Raw genomic sequence first — 13,376 nt, 5'->3', positions numbered from 1 at the left:
AAAGGAAAAAAATGACAGAAAGTGGACAATTATGTAAAAAATAATTGGGGGTTAAAGCATGTATTTGGAAAGTTGGTGAAAAAAGAAAATTGTGGGTAAAAAAATGAAAAAGGATAAATGAAGCAAATGATGACAACATATAATGTGTCTCAATTTATGTGATATTTTTCATCTCTGAAATTAAGTTAAATTAATATTTGAACTAATAATTCAACATTTTAAAATTTTAAATTTGAATATTCAAAAACTATACAAAAAGTCTATTATAAATTACAATTATTCTCGTGTCAATATAATTAAAAAAAATATTGATAAGAAATTACTATGTGGGCGTTTGGAGTTTGGACATAAGAATTGTAAAATTTTAAAAAAAAAAAGGTGAAATTTTTTTCAAGTGAAAATGGTATTTAAAAATTAGAGTTGTGTTGGACATGAATATGATTTTGGGTTATTTTTGAATTTTTGTGAGTGATCTGGGTAAAAATTTTGAAAAATAGTTTTTTGAAGTTTTTCAAATTTTCGAAAAAATCCAAAATTCATCTTCAAGTGGAAAAAAAAATTATGGCCAAACATGAATTTCGGAAAAAGTGAAAAAATTCGGGAAAAAAAATGAAAAAATTCTTATGTCCAAACAAGCTCTATATAGTTTGAATTTCGGAAGCAAAAAGTATCATATAAATTGGGAAGTAAAAGTGAAAGTAATACTCTTGCAACATTAATTTGAATAAATCGAGCCATTAAGTTTTCACATACCGAATGTTTAAAGGCAAAAAGATCTATTAATATTTATTGCATCAATAGTGTATTATCAATTATGTATTATCACTTAGAATTAATATGTTATTATATGATACTGTGAATACTTTATTTTCATCGATACTTGATGCATAAAATATTACGTGCTCTAAATTGTTGCAAGAAACAATTTTTTTCCTTGAAATGAATAATACTATTCTTTAGCTAATAATTAAACTTCAATACAATTGCTACTATAATTTACACTTCCTATGCAGTTATACATGTATCAACAGGGGTTATATTTTAGCGGATGTGAAGTTAGAATTTAAAAATTATGGGTTTAAAATAGTAGTTCTTTGAAGTTATTGTATTCTAAATTAGTAATTTGTACAATTTAAATATTGGAACAAAGTTCGATAAAACCATTAAGCTATATTCTAGGTTCGCCTAGGGATGACAATGAGGCAGTGGCAGCGGAGCGGATTAAAACTATTTTTTCAAAGACTAATGCGGGGCAGGGCGGGTTTCGTTGCGGATTATTCCATGAAAACACTATAGACGGTACAAAATAAGGCAAGCAAAAAATATAGTGTGGCTGGAGAATATGACTCTGCAATTATTTAATCCATACGAGGGATTTAAGAAACTAAAAAAAAGTGAAATATTAAACTTGTATTTTTTAGCAATTTTTTTTTCTTTTAAGGGCGGAGTGGATTGAAAATAGAAAAAACTGCTATGCAAGGCGGAAGGGGTTGAAATTTTGCCGGTTAAGCTCCAACCCGCCCCGCATCCTACCCCACCTTATTGCCATTCCTAGCTCCGCCCTTGTTTTAAAGGAAAAGTGTCAAAGAGGTCTTTCAACTATTTATTTGTGTCAACTCTCCACCTCCAATTATCTTTGTGCAGTAGTTAACCCCTTTCAACTATCCCAAATATAGCTACTCAGTCCTTCTATTGTTTTCCATTACAAACAACTTGTATTATACTAAAACTTGATTCCAGGGTACTAATGTGAATTAAATTAGTAACTTATTGGCAATTAAGGCATTGATTAAAAGTAGAGAATAACCTTAAAACTAAGTGGTATTTGGTACTGGGATCAATAAATCATGCCAAAACTTGATCATGTCATTCCCTTCAACAACTTTACGTTTTGAATCATACTCAATTACATATTTGGTTCTAAATTTGCATGTCTCTTGAAATTGGATTTTTGGCAAAATTAGCTCCAAAAAGGAACAATTAGAAAATATTTGGTTTAATTAAAGTTATCTAAATTGGAAGTTCTTAAATTCTTGAAATTGGTTTAAGTTATATATACTAATCATAAGTATCGATAACGTTAGTCTAAACCTATACTAGTCACTTTCTACCCATGGTAAATGTAATGTATGAGATTTGAGATAATTATTTGAGTTTATTGATTTTTTTATTTTTTTGGTTCCGAGTTTATTGATTTATTCAGTCATAACTAGATACAACATCAAAGTATGTCTTAAACTTACAATTTTGAACCTTGTAGGAGCAAATCGACATATTTTCACTGATAAGAAAAATTTATACAATGTTCCCAATATATGAATCTATGTAAAAGTTTTATGTGAAAAATTTATACAATGTTCCCAATATATCAAATACATATACAACCTACTCAATTTGGCACTATTTTTCATTTTGGCACTCTATCTCTGTCTTGTTCCATTTTGGCTCTTTAACTCTATTTTATATGTTCCATTTTGACCATCCAACTCTATTTCTTATGTTCCACTTTAACACAAAAGTAGAAATCAGTGCAAAAAATATAGTGCACGTGTATACACAAATATGAGGTGTAATAAATATCCAATTAAATGTTGTCACCTAATATTTTCATCCATGTCAACTGGGTCAATACTAAAATACCCGAACCCGACCGTATTTTTTCATCCACTGTTGCCCCATCTTCATTCTCTAAGTTCCAAACCTTTCATCTGCCGATTTTATACCTGACCCGTTTAGATGAAATAAACCTATAGAAAATATGGTCAGGTTAAGGTATTTTAGTATTGACCCGTTTGATATGGATGAAAAAACCAGGTGACAACATTTAATTGGATATTTATTACACCTCAGATTTGTGTATACACACGTGCTATATTTTTTGCACTGATTTTAGCTTTTGTGTTAAAGTGGAACATAAGAAATAGAGTTGGAGGGCCAAAATGGAACATATAAAATAGAGTTGAATGACCAAAATGGAATAAGGCAGAGACAAAGTGCCAAAATGAAAAATGGTGCCAAGTTGAATGGGTTGTATATGTATTTGGCCAAAAAACTAACTAGGTTTGTATGACGGTGTGAGTTTGCTCACATTGTTGGTCTCAAGTCTAGAATAAAGTACGAGAGTTGTGATAGGTTGATAGCCAACGTAAAACTAGTTAATTTATGATGAATCCGTACAATACAAAATAAGTCGGGACGTATTCACCTGGACACGTGAATTTAGTCATGCTAATATATTTACTTTGAATCTAATGCTTTTCATGAGCCTTTAATTTTGCTAAATATTATATGCCAATAGAAAATGTAGAGAATTTCAAATTCTACTGAAATCATCTTTATAGTCTTGCATCAAAAGGGGTTTAACTAAAGCGGCATGAACAATAAAGATTAATATATCCGACCTTAAGCATAAAACTCGATAATAATTTATATAATTGATCTCAACCTGCTTTAAATTGTCAAGACTCTGCAATACAATTTCAGAAATGAGAGATTATGCCATACTAATTTTTTAAAACCTAGACAATTTTGATTTCAAATTTGCATTTTAGGCAAACTAGATTAAGTGAATAAACATTATAAATTTATTCCTTTTTTCTCCTAATAAAGGAATTAGGTTATAAAACTAGCCGTTAGAATAAAAACACTCATTTTTTGCGCCGCCCACCCTAACGTTCAAAAAACTCTATTTTCCAAAATCTCTATATATATTCTTCACAAAATCCCTTCATCTTCTCAATCAAAATCTATCTCAACCCTTCTCTCTTCTTCTTCCCCTTCAGTTTCTCAAAAATTCTCAAGAAGAAGAAGAAAGAAAGAAAAACGTCTCCTTTTTCTGTTCTACAAAAAAAAAAAAAAAAAAAAAAACTTGAAATTAGAAAGAATTAAAAATTCACATGGCTACAATGAACAGTGGAAACAACAGCAATACTCAAGCAACTGCTCAAGTTATGCCTTCTCCTAAACAGACTTTGCCGACTGCAAAAACTGTTGATACCCAGTCTGTTCTTAAAAGGTATATATTTAAGTTTTTTTTTTGGTGTAAAATTAATTTTATGCATCTGGGTATGTTAGGGATGTGATATTTGTTGTTATGTGTTTAAATTTCTTGATCTGGGGTTGGTTTTAGTATAGTTTTGAATCCCCTGTGTAAATCGTTCAGTTTGATCTTCAAACTGTGCCATTTCTGCAATTAGGGTTTGATGATTTATGTATCTGGGTATGTTTGTGATGTGGTTCTCGTGTTTATAGCATTTCCAATTTCCCTTATTTGGATTTTAATATTATTACTGATTTGATACGTATGTGGATCAGTCATATCGATTTTTAAAATCTGTTTTTTTTTTTTGATTTTTTTTTTAGTGATTTCTTGAAATAGTGGATTTTGGTTATGTATACCCGTATTTTTGATGTGGTTTTTAGTGCTCATGTATTTTGCTCTCTTGATCTGGGGTTTTGGGGATGTTTTTGATCTGTGTGGAGGGTGATTGATTCAGTTAGTAGGTAAATTGGCTAAGATTTTTAAGGGGTTTTACTCACAAGATATATTATAAGCTATGTTGCGCGGACTCTCCAGAATGTTGCCGCACCCATGTCGGATTCTCCAAAAATGCACTACTTTTGAAGAATCTGACACGCATCCGGCAACATTTTCGGAGAGTCCGAGCAGCATAGATTATAAGTGCGGGTTTTCCTTTGATATTGAGCTACTGGTTTCTTCATATGAAGTTCTTAGGTTATGAATACCATTTCTAGGGGAATAGCATGATATGAGTTGAGCTTAAATGAAGAAGTGAGGATTCATTTGTTTGAGACTGAGGAATCGTTGTCGTTATTGTCGTTATTGGGAAAGGGTGGTGTTTCTAGTACTTGATTTTTTGATATGTCAATGTTGGGAAAGGGCGGTGTCCAAGTAGTTCCTGAGAAGAATCGATGTGTTTAGGCTGATTGATTTGTCAATGTTCCAACTCATGATTCTCAAGCCTATGTTGCACAAGTTGGGATATCAATATTCCTTGTTTCTCATATTTCTTGTATACAATAGTTAGATTTCTGACTACTTATTTTAATGTTTCAGTGTTTATATTTCATGTTAAGTATTCTGACAGAGGTGTTTGTTGTTGTATATAATCAGGTTGCAGTCTGAATTGATGGCTCTAATGGTAAGGAATCTAAGATATCTATACTTTTGATTTTTACTTCTTTATGAGAAATATCCTTTTAACTTAAAGGAGTTTCAATTCATATTTTAGATGAGTGGTGATTCTGGGATATCTGCATTTCCTGAAGAAGACAACATATTTGTTTGGAAAGGGACAATAACTGGTAGCAAAGATACTGTTTTTGAAGGAACAGAATACAAGCTCTCTCTTTCATTTCCTGCTGATTACCCTTTCAAAGCACCAAAGGTTAAATTTGAGACTGGTTGCTTTCATCCCAATGTTGATGTCTATGGCAACATATGCTTAGACATTCTTCAGGTAACGTCTCGACTGTCTCATTCATAGCCAGATGCAGCCTTTGTGTTTAATTTGTTTGATCTGAACTTAGTATTTTCTACACAAAACATAGATATACAATGAGTACAATGAGTATGCTAAAAACCTTCCAATTTAAATTCTGAATCAGCCTCAAATCTATGACTCATCTCGTGCATCGAGATGTTGTTTGGCTTAGCATATGTTATAACATCTGATCTGATGTGTGGAAAACAATGTATTGCAGGATAAGTGGTCATCTGCTTATGATGTGAGGACTATACTGATTTCCATTCAGAGTTTGCTTGGAGGTAAAGTACTATGCAATTTTCCAGACATTTTCCAATTTGATCTTATCTCATCTTAAACATTCTCTAATATCTTTTTCTTGATATCCTGTTTTGAATATATCAGAGCCAAACATAAGCTCACCTCTAAACACTCAAGCTGCTGCTCTTTGGTGCAATCAAGAAGGTAAATCCTTAAACTTCTTGTAAGTTGAAATTATGAGTATAACTTGTCAATGTTAAAACAAGTCCTTTTTTTCTTTCTGCAGAATACAGAAAGATGGTTGAGAAGCTATACAAGCCTAGTGCGTAGCTAGCTTATTAGTGCAGGATTCCATTTTTCTTCATATGGAGCAAATTTAGTTGGAACTGTTTCATTGCTATTTTTTTCCTGTTGATGTTGGATAATCCTCTCTTATGAGAAAGAGGAAAAGCTGTACTTTTACAAAAAAAATATGAGATATAGAGCATCATTTCAATTTTTATCTCTTCTTTCTCCAATTCCTTGGTGACAAGACAATATTGTTAACAGATCGCACATTACTATTGCAATTTGCACATATCCTCTTTGTCTACCATGGCCCTTCTTCTATCTGATCAATGGACTGAAGTTTCACTAAGATTCTTTTGATCTTCTATAGCGACCTGAGACGGTTTACTCAACTCCATCTTGGAATCACCGTGCAATCGAGTTTTGATTTAGGCATGTCTTTGCGCCAAACCTCTGCCAACCGGAATTAGATTTGAAATGAGCACAAAAGGAAGTATTGTGTAATAGGGAATGCAAGGTCACTACACCCTCTAATTTTGGATCAGCCACAGAGTCTCTCTTACCCATCATCTGGTCTTCGATTGCCTAGCTTCAACTAGTTCAGTTTGGCTATTTTTTCAAACCTGCTCCTCTGCAATTTTTGGCCCCATATTTTGGGTGTGCCATGGGGGAGAATATTTCACGATAATGGAATGCCCGCAAACAGGCGGTAGCATATCGACAATACCTCCGTCTAGGTCCGAGATAATCCTTTTTTCCTTAGGCCTGGGGCTATTTTAGCCAATTAAGAAATCTCAGATGTACTAGCACTGCATCAAAGATGCAATCATCGATTTTGCCGAGAGGTCACAATTGCCGCGAGCAAAGGTATTTAATGACGAGGAAGGCTTTTTGTGAGCGACATCCACATTGAGAATTCATATATCCATATTGTCTCAAGGCATTCACTATTGGACCGAGACAAAAACCACCATCTTCAATGCTACCTTTGTTGGGGTGTATAATAACCTTTTTTTTTTTTTTTTGGAGGATGCGCTTAAATTGAGCGACATCCAAATTGAGAATTGATATAGCCAACTATTGGACTGAGACAAGCTTAAATTGAGCGATATCCAAATCGAGAATTGATAGTCAACCCCACTTACTTGAAATTGATGCGTAACAGTAACAGACGTACGGTTAAACAAAATAATAGGTACATGGATGGTTATGCCAATTGCTATGGAGGAATCTGCCCATAATTGTAGCTTCGTCCAACTTTGGTCAAACCAAGTGAATATAGGAACAATAATCCTTATAAATTAGCTTGCATTAGTACTATTTCAGCCAAAATTTGACAAGAGGAACATAGTTAAAAACATTACTTTGATTAATACAGTAAAGCCAGCAAATGCGAAAACCACGATGTTATTGCCAGAAGTTAAAGCTAAAAACATGATAACTCTCTAAAAGGCAGTTCCAACAAGACTTCAAAAGACCTCAGCATTCGAATTCTAACATATAAGACTATAAACCTGGCCTAATACATCGATCGTTGAATGCATAAATCTCCTCAAGAGAGAACCAAGGAGTTGAAAAGCACCTAACAGATTTAACCCAAAAGACTATATGATGTTTGAGTAGAATTAATTCTTAGAGGTAAGCTGCCTCAAGTTATACTTGGACAATTCCTTGTACTTTTCAACAACTCCAAGCAAGCACACAGTCTGCAAAATATGAAGAAAACAACGATCAGACAAGTCATTTTTCTTTAACATTTCAACCAGAAGTAATGGACATCAAGGGTGTAAAGAACTAATTATTAGGAGTAGCTTTTTCTCTAATGATATATCCAGTTATCTCCTATCAAAGATTCTTGATACGATTCAATCTCAACATTATTGAATTTAAACCTCGCGAATAGGTTCCGCATGTGCATCAGGATAGATGAACAGATTAAACACCTAGTTAATGATATATAATGCTATTGCTGGAATGTAAATTATACTCTTCTTTCCACCTGAATGGCTATAATGCCTTGAGCAAAAGAGGCTTCATCGACGACGCCATTACAGGGTAGGAAGAAGGCTAGTATACCTTCAACAAAACCCCAAGTCATGGACTATACGGATCTAGCTTTCTGGCACAACATTCGGTTGCACATAGTAAAGCTAAACTCTCTTGAGGAATTTCTGGGATTATTAGACACTCCTTTGACAGTTTCTTCTTCCTTGGTTTAGCTGACTCGTAGAGTATCTAATGCTGAATGCTTTCCACATATCAATAAAAAGAGAAAATAGAAGTAGTACAACCAGGGCCAAAAGAACCGAGTTGTTTGTATGATAGAGAAATGCAAAAAAAATAAAAAATATAGAACACATTTATAAGCAAAGATGTGTACCTTGACTATTTGAACCACTATGTTTATCTCAGGGTTGCTAAGATCAACTTTGTGAGGTGAAGGAACAGATTTAGCCACTGTATCAATGATTTTCATCTTATTGATTCCAGTATTTGCTCGAGCTTCATAAAGCACTGCAAACTGTGAGAGAAAATTGATTAGGCTAGAGCCTTAATTCACTCTCCCAAAAAATATGAGTTGACTGCAACATAAATGCATTTCACAAAACATAATTTCATCCTATTTTCACATCTCTGACACTTGAGTCAACAAAAGTTGCAGATAATTATATTTCACAAAATACATTGAAACCAAAACATGTCCAAAGAGGATATCATATAGCTGAAAGATCCTGGATCAATTTAGTGCAAGATCTCTTGCAAATGTGGTATTTTATAAAGTTTCACTATCATTGCTAGGTATGCATTCAAACATTAGATAGAGTTTCAATCACATGCCAAGAGAAGAAGCTTTATAGTGAAAACAATGGACTTGGAAGTATGAAGATGACCTTCTTTGGAGTGTCGGTTTCAGCAGGTAAGTACTGTTCAACAAGAGGCTTTATTGCTCTTCCAATTTCCTCCTCTGATGCATAACATGTTACTTCAACTGGTAACACTCTCAATATGAACCTGTTGAAGGCTATGACATTCTTGAGCAAGAGATATTAAGGAAAATAACCTATATCGCATAAAGTGAATGTATTTATAGATCTGTCAAAGAATAAATTTTAGCAGATGAAAGAACCTCGATACGTGTCTCTTCGTCGAGGCAAGCGAGGACATCATATGTTGAATGATTTCCTTAGGGTTGGGATCTCCATCTTTTTTTCGCATTTGAACAAAAACAACACCATTGCAACCCGAGTCTAGGTAGTTAAAACGCCTCTGTTTTCAGAAAGAAAACAATGTATTACGAAAATATCTCCAGAAACAAGTAGGAAGAACTATATCCACTAGAGTTGGTGCTTTTACATTAACTCAAATGAGAAGCAACATTAAAATCATGACAGAAAGTGTCTTTTTCTTCTTTTCGAGAAGGTAAGTAAAAATGTTGCACTGAGAGAGTAAATTTGGACACAAGTAAGGTACAACAGCATTCAGACAGACACAGTTCTTATACCAGTAAATAAACCTATGTCAAACACAATTCAAAGGGGAGGGAAAAAATCTCACCCTTTCAGTGTGAGATTATAAAGGCATTTTATTCCATTGTGCTCAAACAGAAATGGCCCTAACAAACATCTATCATGGATGAGCAGGAGACATGCAACATAGATACTTGTTCACACATAAATAAACTAAATAGCCATGAGTAATATACTTACCTAGCACAGGAACTAAAGTAGTAGCTTAGTTGAAAAAATCAGAAATAATTATATCTAGTTACCTTACTTTTGTCTCCCAACTCAGCAAGCTCAGCTTCAATTAGTTTATCTACAGATTTCTCCTCTGTCTTACCAACAACATTATTTCCAGTTTTTGGTGCTTCTCTTTCCACACATTGTTTCTTTGCAGGTGGCTCCCCCTCTTCACTATCTTTCTGTTCATGAGTTATCTCTAGTTCCTCTTTCTTATCAGCATCTCCTTGTATTTGCTCATCGGCAGAGATGTTGTCCTTGTTTTCAGGCCCTGATCCACCATTTTTCAAGCTACCTATTTCTTCATCAGTTTTCTCCTGATTCTGCTCAATTTTTGAAGTCTCTTCCTTGGTTTGGTTCTCATCATTTCCTTTGTCTTCATCACCTTCACCACCATCATCATCATCACTACTAGAAGAATCAGAATATGTGAAAACCATCTTTTTGTTTTTAGGTTCTTCTGATAATTCTCCATGTCCTAAACTTGAACCTGTCCCCTGTACCAGCTCATCGTAAAACTGCACAAAAGGGGAAAAATTCATGGGTCGCGCCTCCGACAACCTACATAAACCGAACAAAGAAAGAAGGCGGCGGATGCTTTCTATTGTTTTGTCCTTCTCCACGAATCAAGATATGAGACAAGCTTCCAATCTGAACAAAGGCTTCAGAAGTCATACTGGAGGCCAAAAATATTCTGGAAATAGGTTTGTCTTGTTAGCATGCTGGTTTTGAACCTATTTCTTTTCTAGGAGTATTTTGACCTTCTCATAGATTTATATGCCAGTAAAAATATAGAGAACTTTTAATATTATAATTATTATTATTACTATTATTTATATATATTTAACTTAGTTTTCACTTTTATTTTTATTTGGTATGATAATGACATGAGTTGAGCTTAAAATGGAGAAACATGGCCAGCGAGGATTCATATAGTCGATCATAAGTTGTTTGGAATTGAGGCGTAGTACGTATTGTTAGATAACAAGTAAATCATAAGAATTGGAAGTCTCATGAACAAAAATTTCTAGTGCACAAGTGTGCTGACTACCTTATGAGCTTGTCCTTTCTGGTGTTCAACATTAAAATTTGTCTTACTAACAAACATGGAACCCTTGCAACATACTGAAGTCCAAAATAAAGGAAGTAATCATTATTACACAATAACTCACTTTTTCTATTCTTTCTCAATCTAGCTTCAAAGTTAGAATCGGTGTTATCAAACGCGCGCTTAAGCCCTAAAGCGAGGCTCAAAACATGTTGAGCGCTTCGCCTCGCTTAGCAGGAATGTTGTCATCAAGGCTCTAAGGCATACTTTTCCTTGCCAATGAGCGTAATCTTGAGGAGGCAAAACTAAGCAATTGATATTTTACTTTATCGTAAATTTTCTTCAATTTCTTTGTCCTTATATTTGGTATTCATGCTTATTGATATTAGTCTTGGATTACACATACATATTTGTAGTTTTTCTCCATTTGCGCCTTTCTTCATTAAAGCCCACGCTTTATTTGTGCTTTGCGCTTAAAGCCCTAATAGACCTTAGTGCTTTTTCGCGCTTTTCGCCTTTGATAACACTGGTTGGAATTAGAAGAAATATTTACAGAAAGTAATTGGAAAACGGATGTATGAACGGCCAAATGTCTGGATATATGTAGTTATGTGTACTTTGTCAATAAAGGAGGTAAGTGTGATGTTCATTCAAAGAAAATACCAACTTCCAATAGTCTAGTGTAGTGTAGTTCAAAGAATTTAAATTTCATTTCTGAACAACATAAATCATCATGTCTTAATTATCCGCCAAAACTAGTCAAATTAACCCTCACAAGTAAAACAGAACTTCAAAAAGTTTAACTACCAAGAATTCAGAAATGAATATCTTTTACCATCAAAGGTTGTGGCAGGGTGGTAACTACCCCTCTATCCTCAACCAAAGGTCACGGATTTGAGTCCTAGGAATAGAGTCGTCTTTGATAGTTAGCGTTTTACCTCCAATGTGAGACTTTCCGGACTGAATGTGATGAAAGGTTATAAGCTTAACACATGCAAGTCGAATATAGTATGAAGGCTTTCTCTTCTAAAGGAAGGGGTGAGGACCCGAAAAGGCACTCTCTGGGAAATCCGGATCATACTACCTAGTGCTTGCAGGTCTGACTGGTGTCTTCTCTCAAATAGCTGCTTCAATCAACGTTAAGTTTGACTACGCCCGCAGCTGACTACTTATTGAAAGACCGAACAGGAAATGAAAAGTCGTACGCGCACACTGAGCTATGGTTTTTCGATGATTTCGATAAGACAGAAGCTGAGAGTGGTGCTCTAGCTCCCACTGAGCTCTCCTCATCGGCTAAAACTTCTACTAAGATTGAAAAGAGTGTAGACTTGTCTCCAAGAATGGAAGGATATTCCACAAAAAGGAAGGTACCACTACCTTGGTCACGATTCCAGAGTCCTTTGTGGAAAAATCATTCATATAAATCGAATGCTCCTACTACAAATAGGAAATCGTAAGCTCCTCTAGGGACTTTACAATTTCATTTAGGCGATAACGGAATGAATTTGGATGAGTCAGGCCCCAAACCAGGTAACTAATACCAGGTGAGAAACCCAAAAAAAAAAAGAATATCTTTTTTTAATAGTAATGCAGAAATGAATATCATCACACACACAAAAGTAAAAGAGGTACAATAACTTCAAGATAATTATAAAAGATATGAACTTTTTGGGAAATTGGAACATACAGAGTCAATAACATTAACAGCTTCTTGAGAGGCTTGTCTTTCCCTTCCACCATCACATGTTATATAGAAACCTTGTACTCCTGGCCTTAAAGGGTATCCACCTTTCTTCACTGCTTTCTATTTTATGCACAAAAACTCATGGTTATCACCAATTAACTTTTATTTAAAAAAATTACAGCACTATAATATGTATATATAGAAAAGGATCAAGGGGTTACATTGTTGGGACGATAACGTTGCTTGTTCTTTGTTTTGTTGGTAGCTTTTGGCTTTGATTTGTTGTCTGTAGCCATTGAAGAGAAAAGAGAGTTAAAACAGTGACTGCAGGAGAAAGAGAGGGACTTGAGTAAAATATCGTATGAGGTTTTAAAGAATTTTAATTAGAGATGAAATGGGCCAAAGCCCAACAAAAGATAAAGGACCAATTAATGTTGAACATTGAGAAAACTACGCTCTATAGCCCCTCAAAATTTTAATAGCCCATATTTTAGCTCACTTATAAAAAAAAGGCCCTTCGGCCCAAACATATTGCATATAGTGGCCGAAAGTAATAAACATTATAACACAAGTGGCTGTAGCTCAGTGGATAGAGCGTCGGCATCCAAGCTAAAGGTCATAGGTTTGACCCCCCCCCCCCCCCCCTTACGTGATAGAGCAGCCATTTTTTGCCTTTTTAAATTGTATTTTGATATGATAAGTATTAGCTAAGAATTGAATGAAATATGTAATGCAGGTCATATACGAAATGTCTATTTTGTATATTTTTTGTATAATAATAGTCTATTTTTGTATATTTTTTGCATAGTGACAGTTTATTTTGTATAGTCTATTTTGTATATTTTTTGTATAGTGACAGTCTATTTTGT

The 13,376-nt window shown here is 34.3% G+C and overlaps 2 protein-coding genes across 2 annotated transcripts; one reads left to right on the top strand and one right to left on the bottom strand.

Annotated features, from left to right (window-relative positions):
* The first annotated feature begins 3,737 nt into the window (after nucleotides 1–3,737).
* Nucleotides 3,738–6,251, top strand: LOC107777365 (ubiquitin-conjugating enzyme E2 19-like). Its single transcript, XM_016597374.2, has 6 exons — nucleotides 3,738–4,015; nucleotides 5,135–5,162; nucleotides 5,253–5,480; nucleotides 5,725–5,788; nucleotides 5,892–5,951; nucleotides 6,034–6,251. The coding sequence occupies exons 1-6, from the start codon at nucleotides 3,897–3,899 to the stop codon at nucleotides 6,075–6,077; spliced, it is 543 nt and encodes a 180-aa protein (XP_016452860.1). The 5' UTR covers nucleotides 3,738–3,896; the 3' UTR covers nucleotides 6,078–6,251.
* A 1,176-nt stretch (nucleotides 6,252–7,427) lies between these two features.
* Nucleotides 7,428–12,861, bottom strand: LOC107777364 (uncharacterized). The gene is made up of 7 exons (XM_016597371.2): nucleotides 12,729–12,861; nucleotides 12,511–12,627; nucleotides 9,805–10,293; nucleotides 9,163–9,302; nucleotides 8,927–9,047; nucleotides 8,416–8,556; nucleotides 7,428–7,741 (listed from the first exon to the last, which is right to left on the bottom strand). The coding sequence occupies exons 1-7, from the start codon at nucleotides 12,801–12,803 to the stop codon at nucleotides 7,661–7,663; spliced, it is 1,164 nt and encodes a 387-aa protein (XP_016452857.1). The 5' UTR covers nucleotides 12,804–12,861; the 3' UTR covers nucleotides 7,428–7,660.
* Between the last annotated feature and the right edge of the window lie 515 nt (nucleotides 12,862–13,376).

The sequence above is a fragment of the Nicotiana tabacum genome, chromosome 18 (genome assembly GCF_000715075.1).
Source record: "Nicotiana tabacum cultivar K326 chromosome 18, ASM71507v2, whole genome shotgun sequence".
Classification (NCBI taxonomy): domain Eukaryota; kingdom Viridiplantae; phylum Streptophyta; class Magnoliopsida; order Solanales; family Solanaceae; genus Nicotiana; species Nicotiana tabacum.
This window is presented reverse-complemented; position numbering and strand designations above follow the sequence as displayed.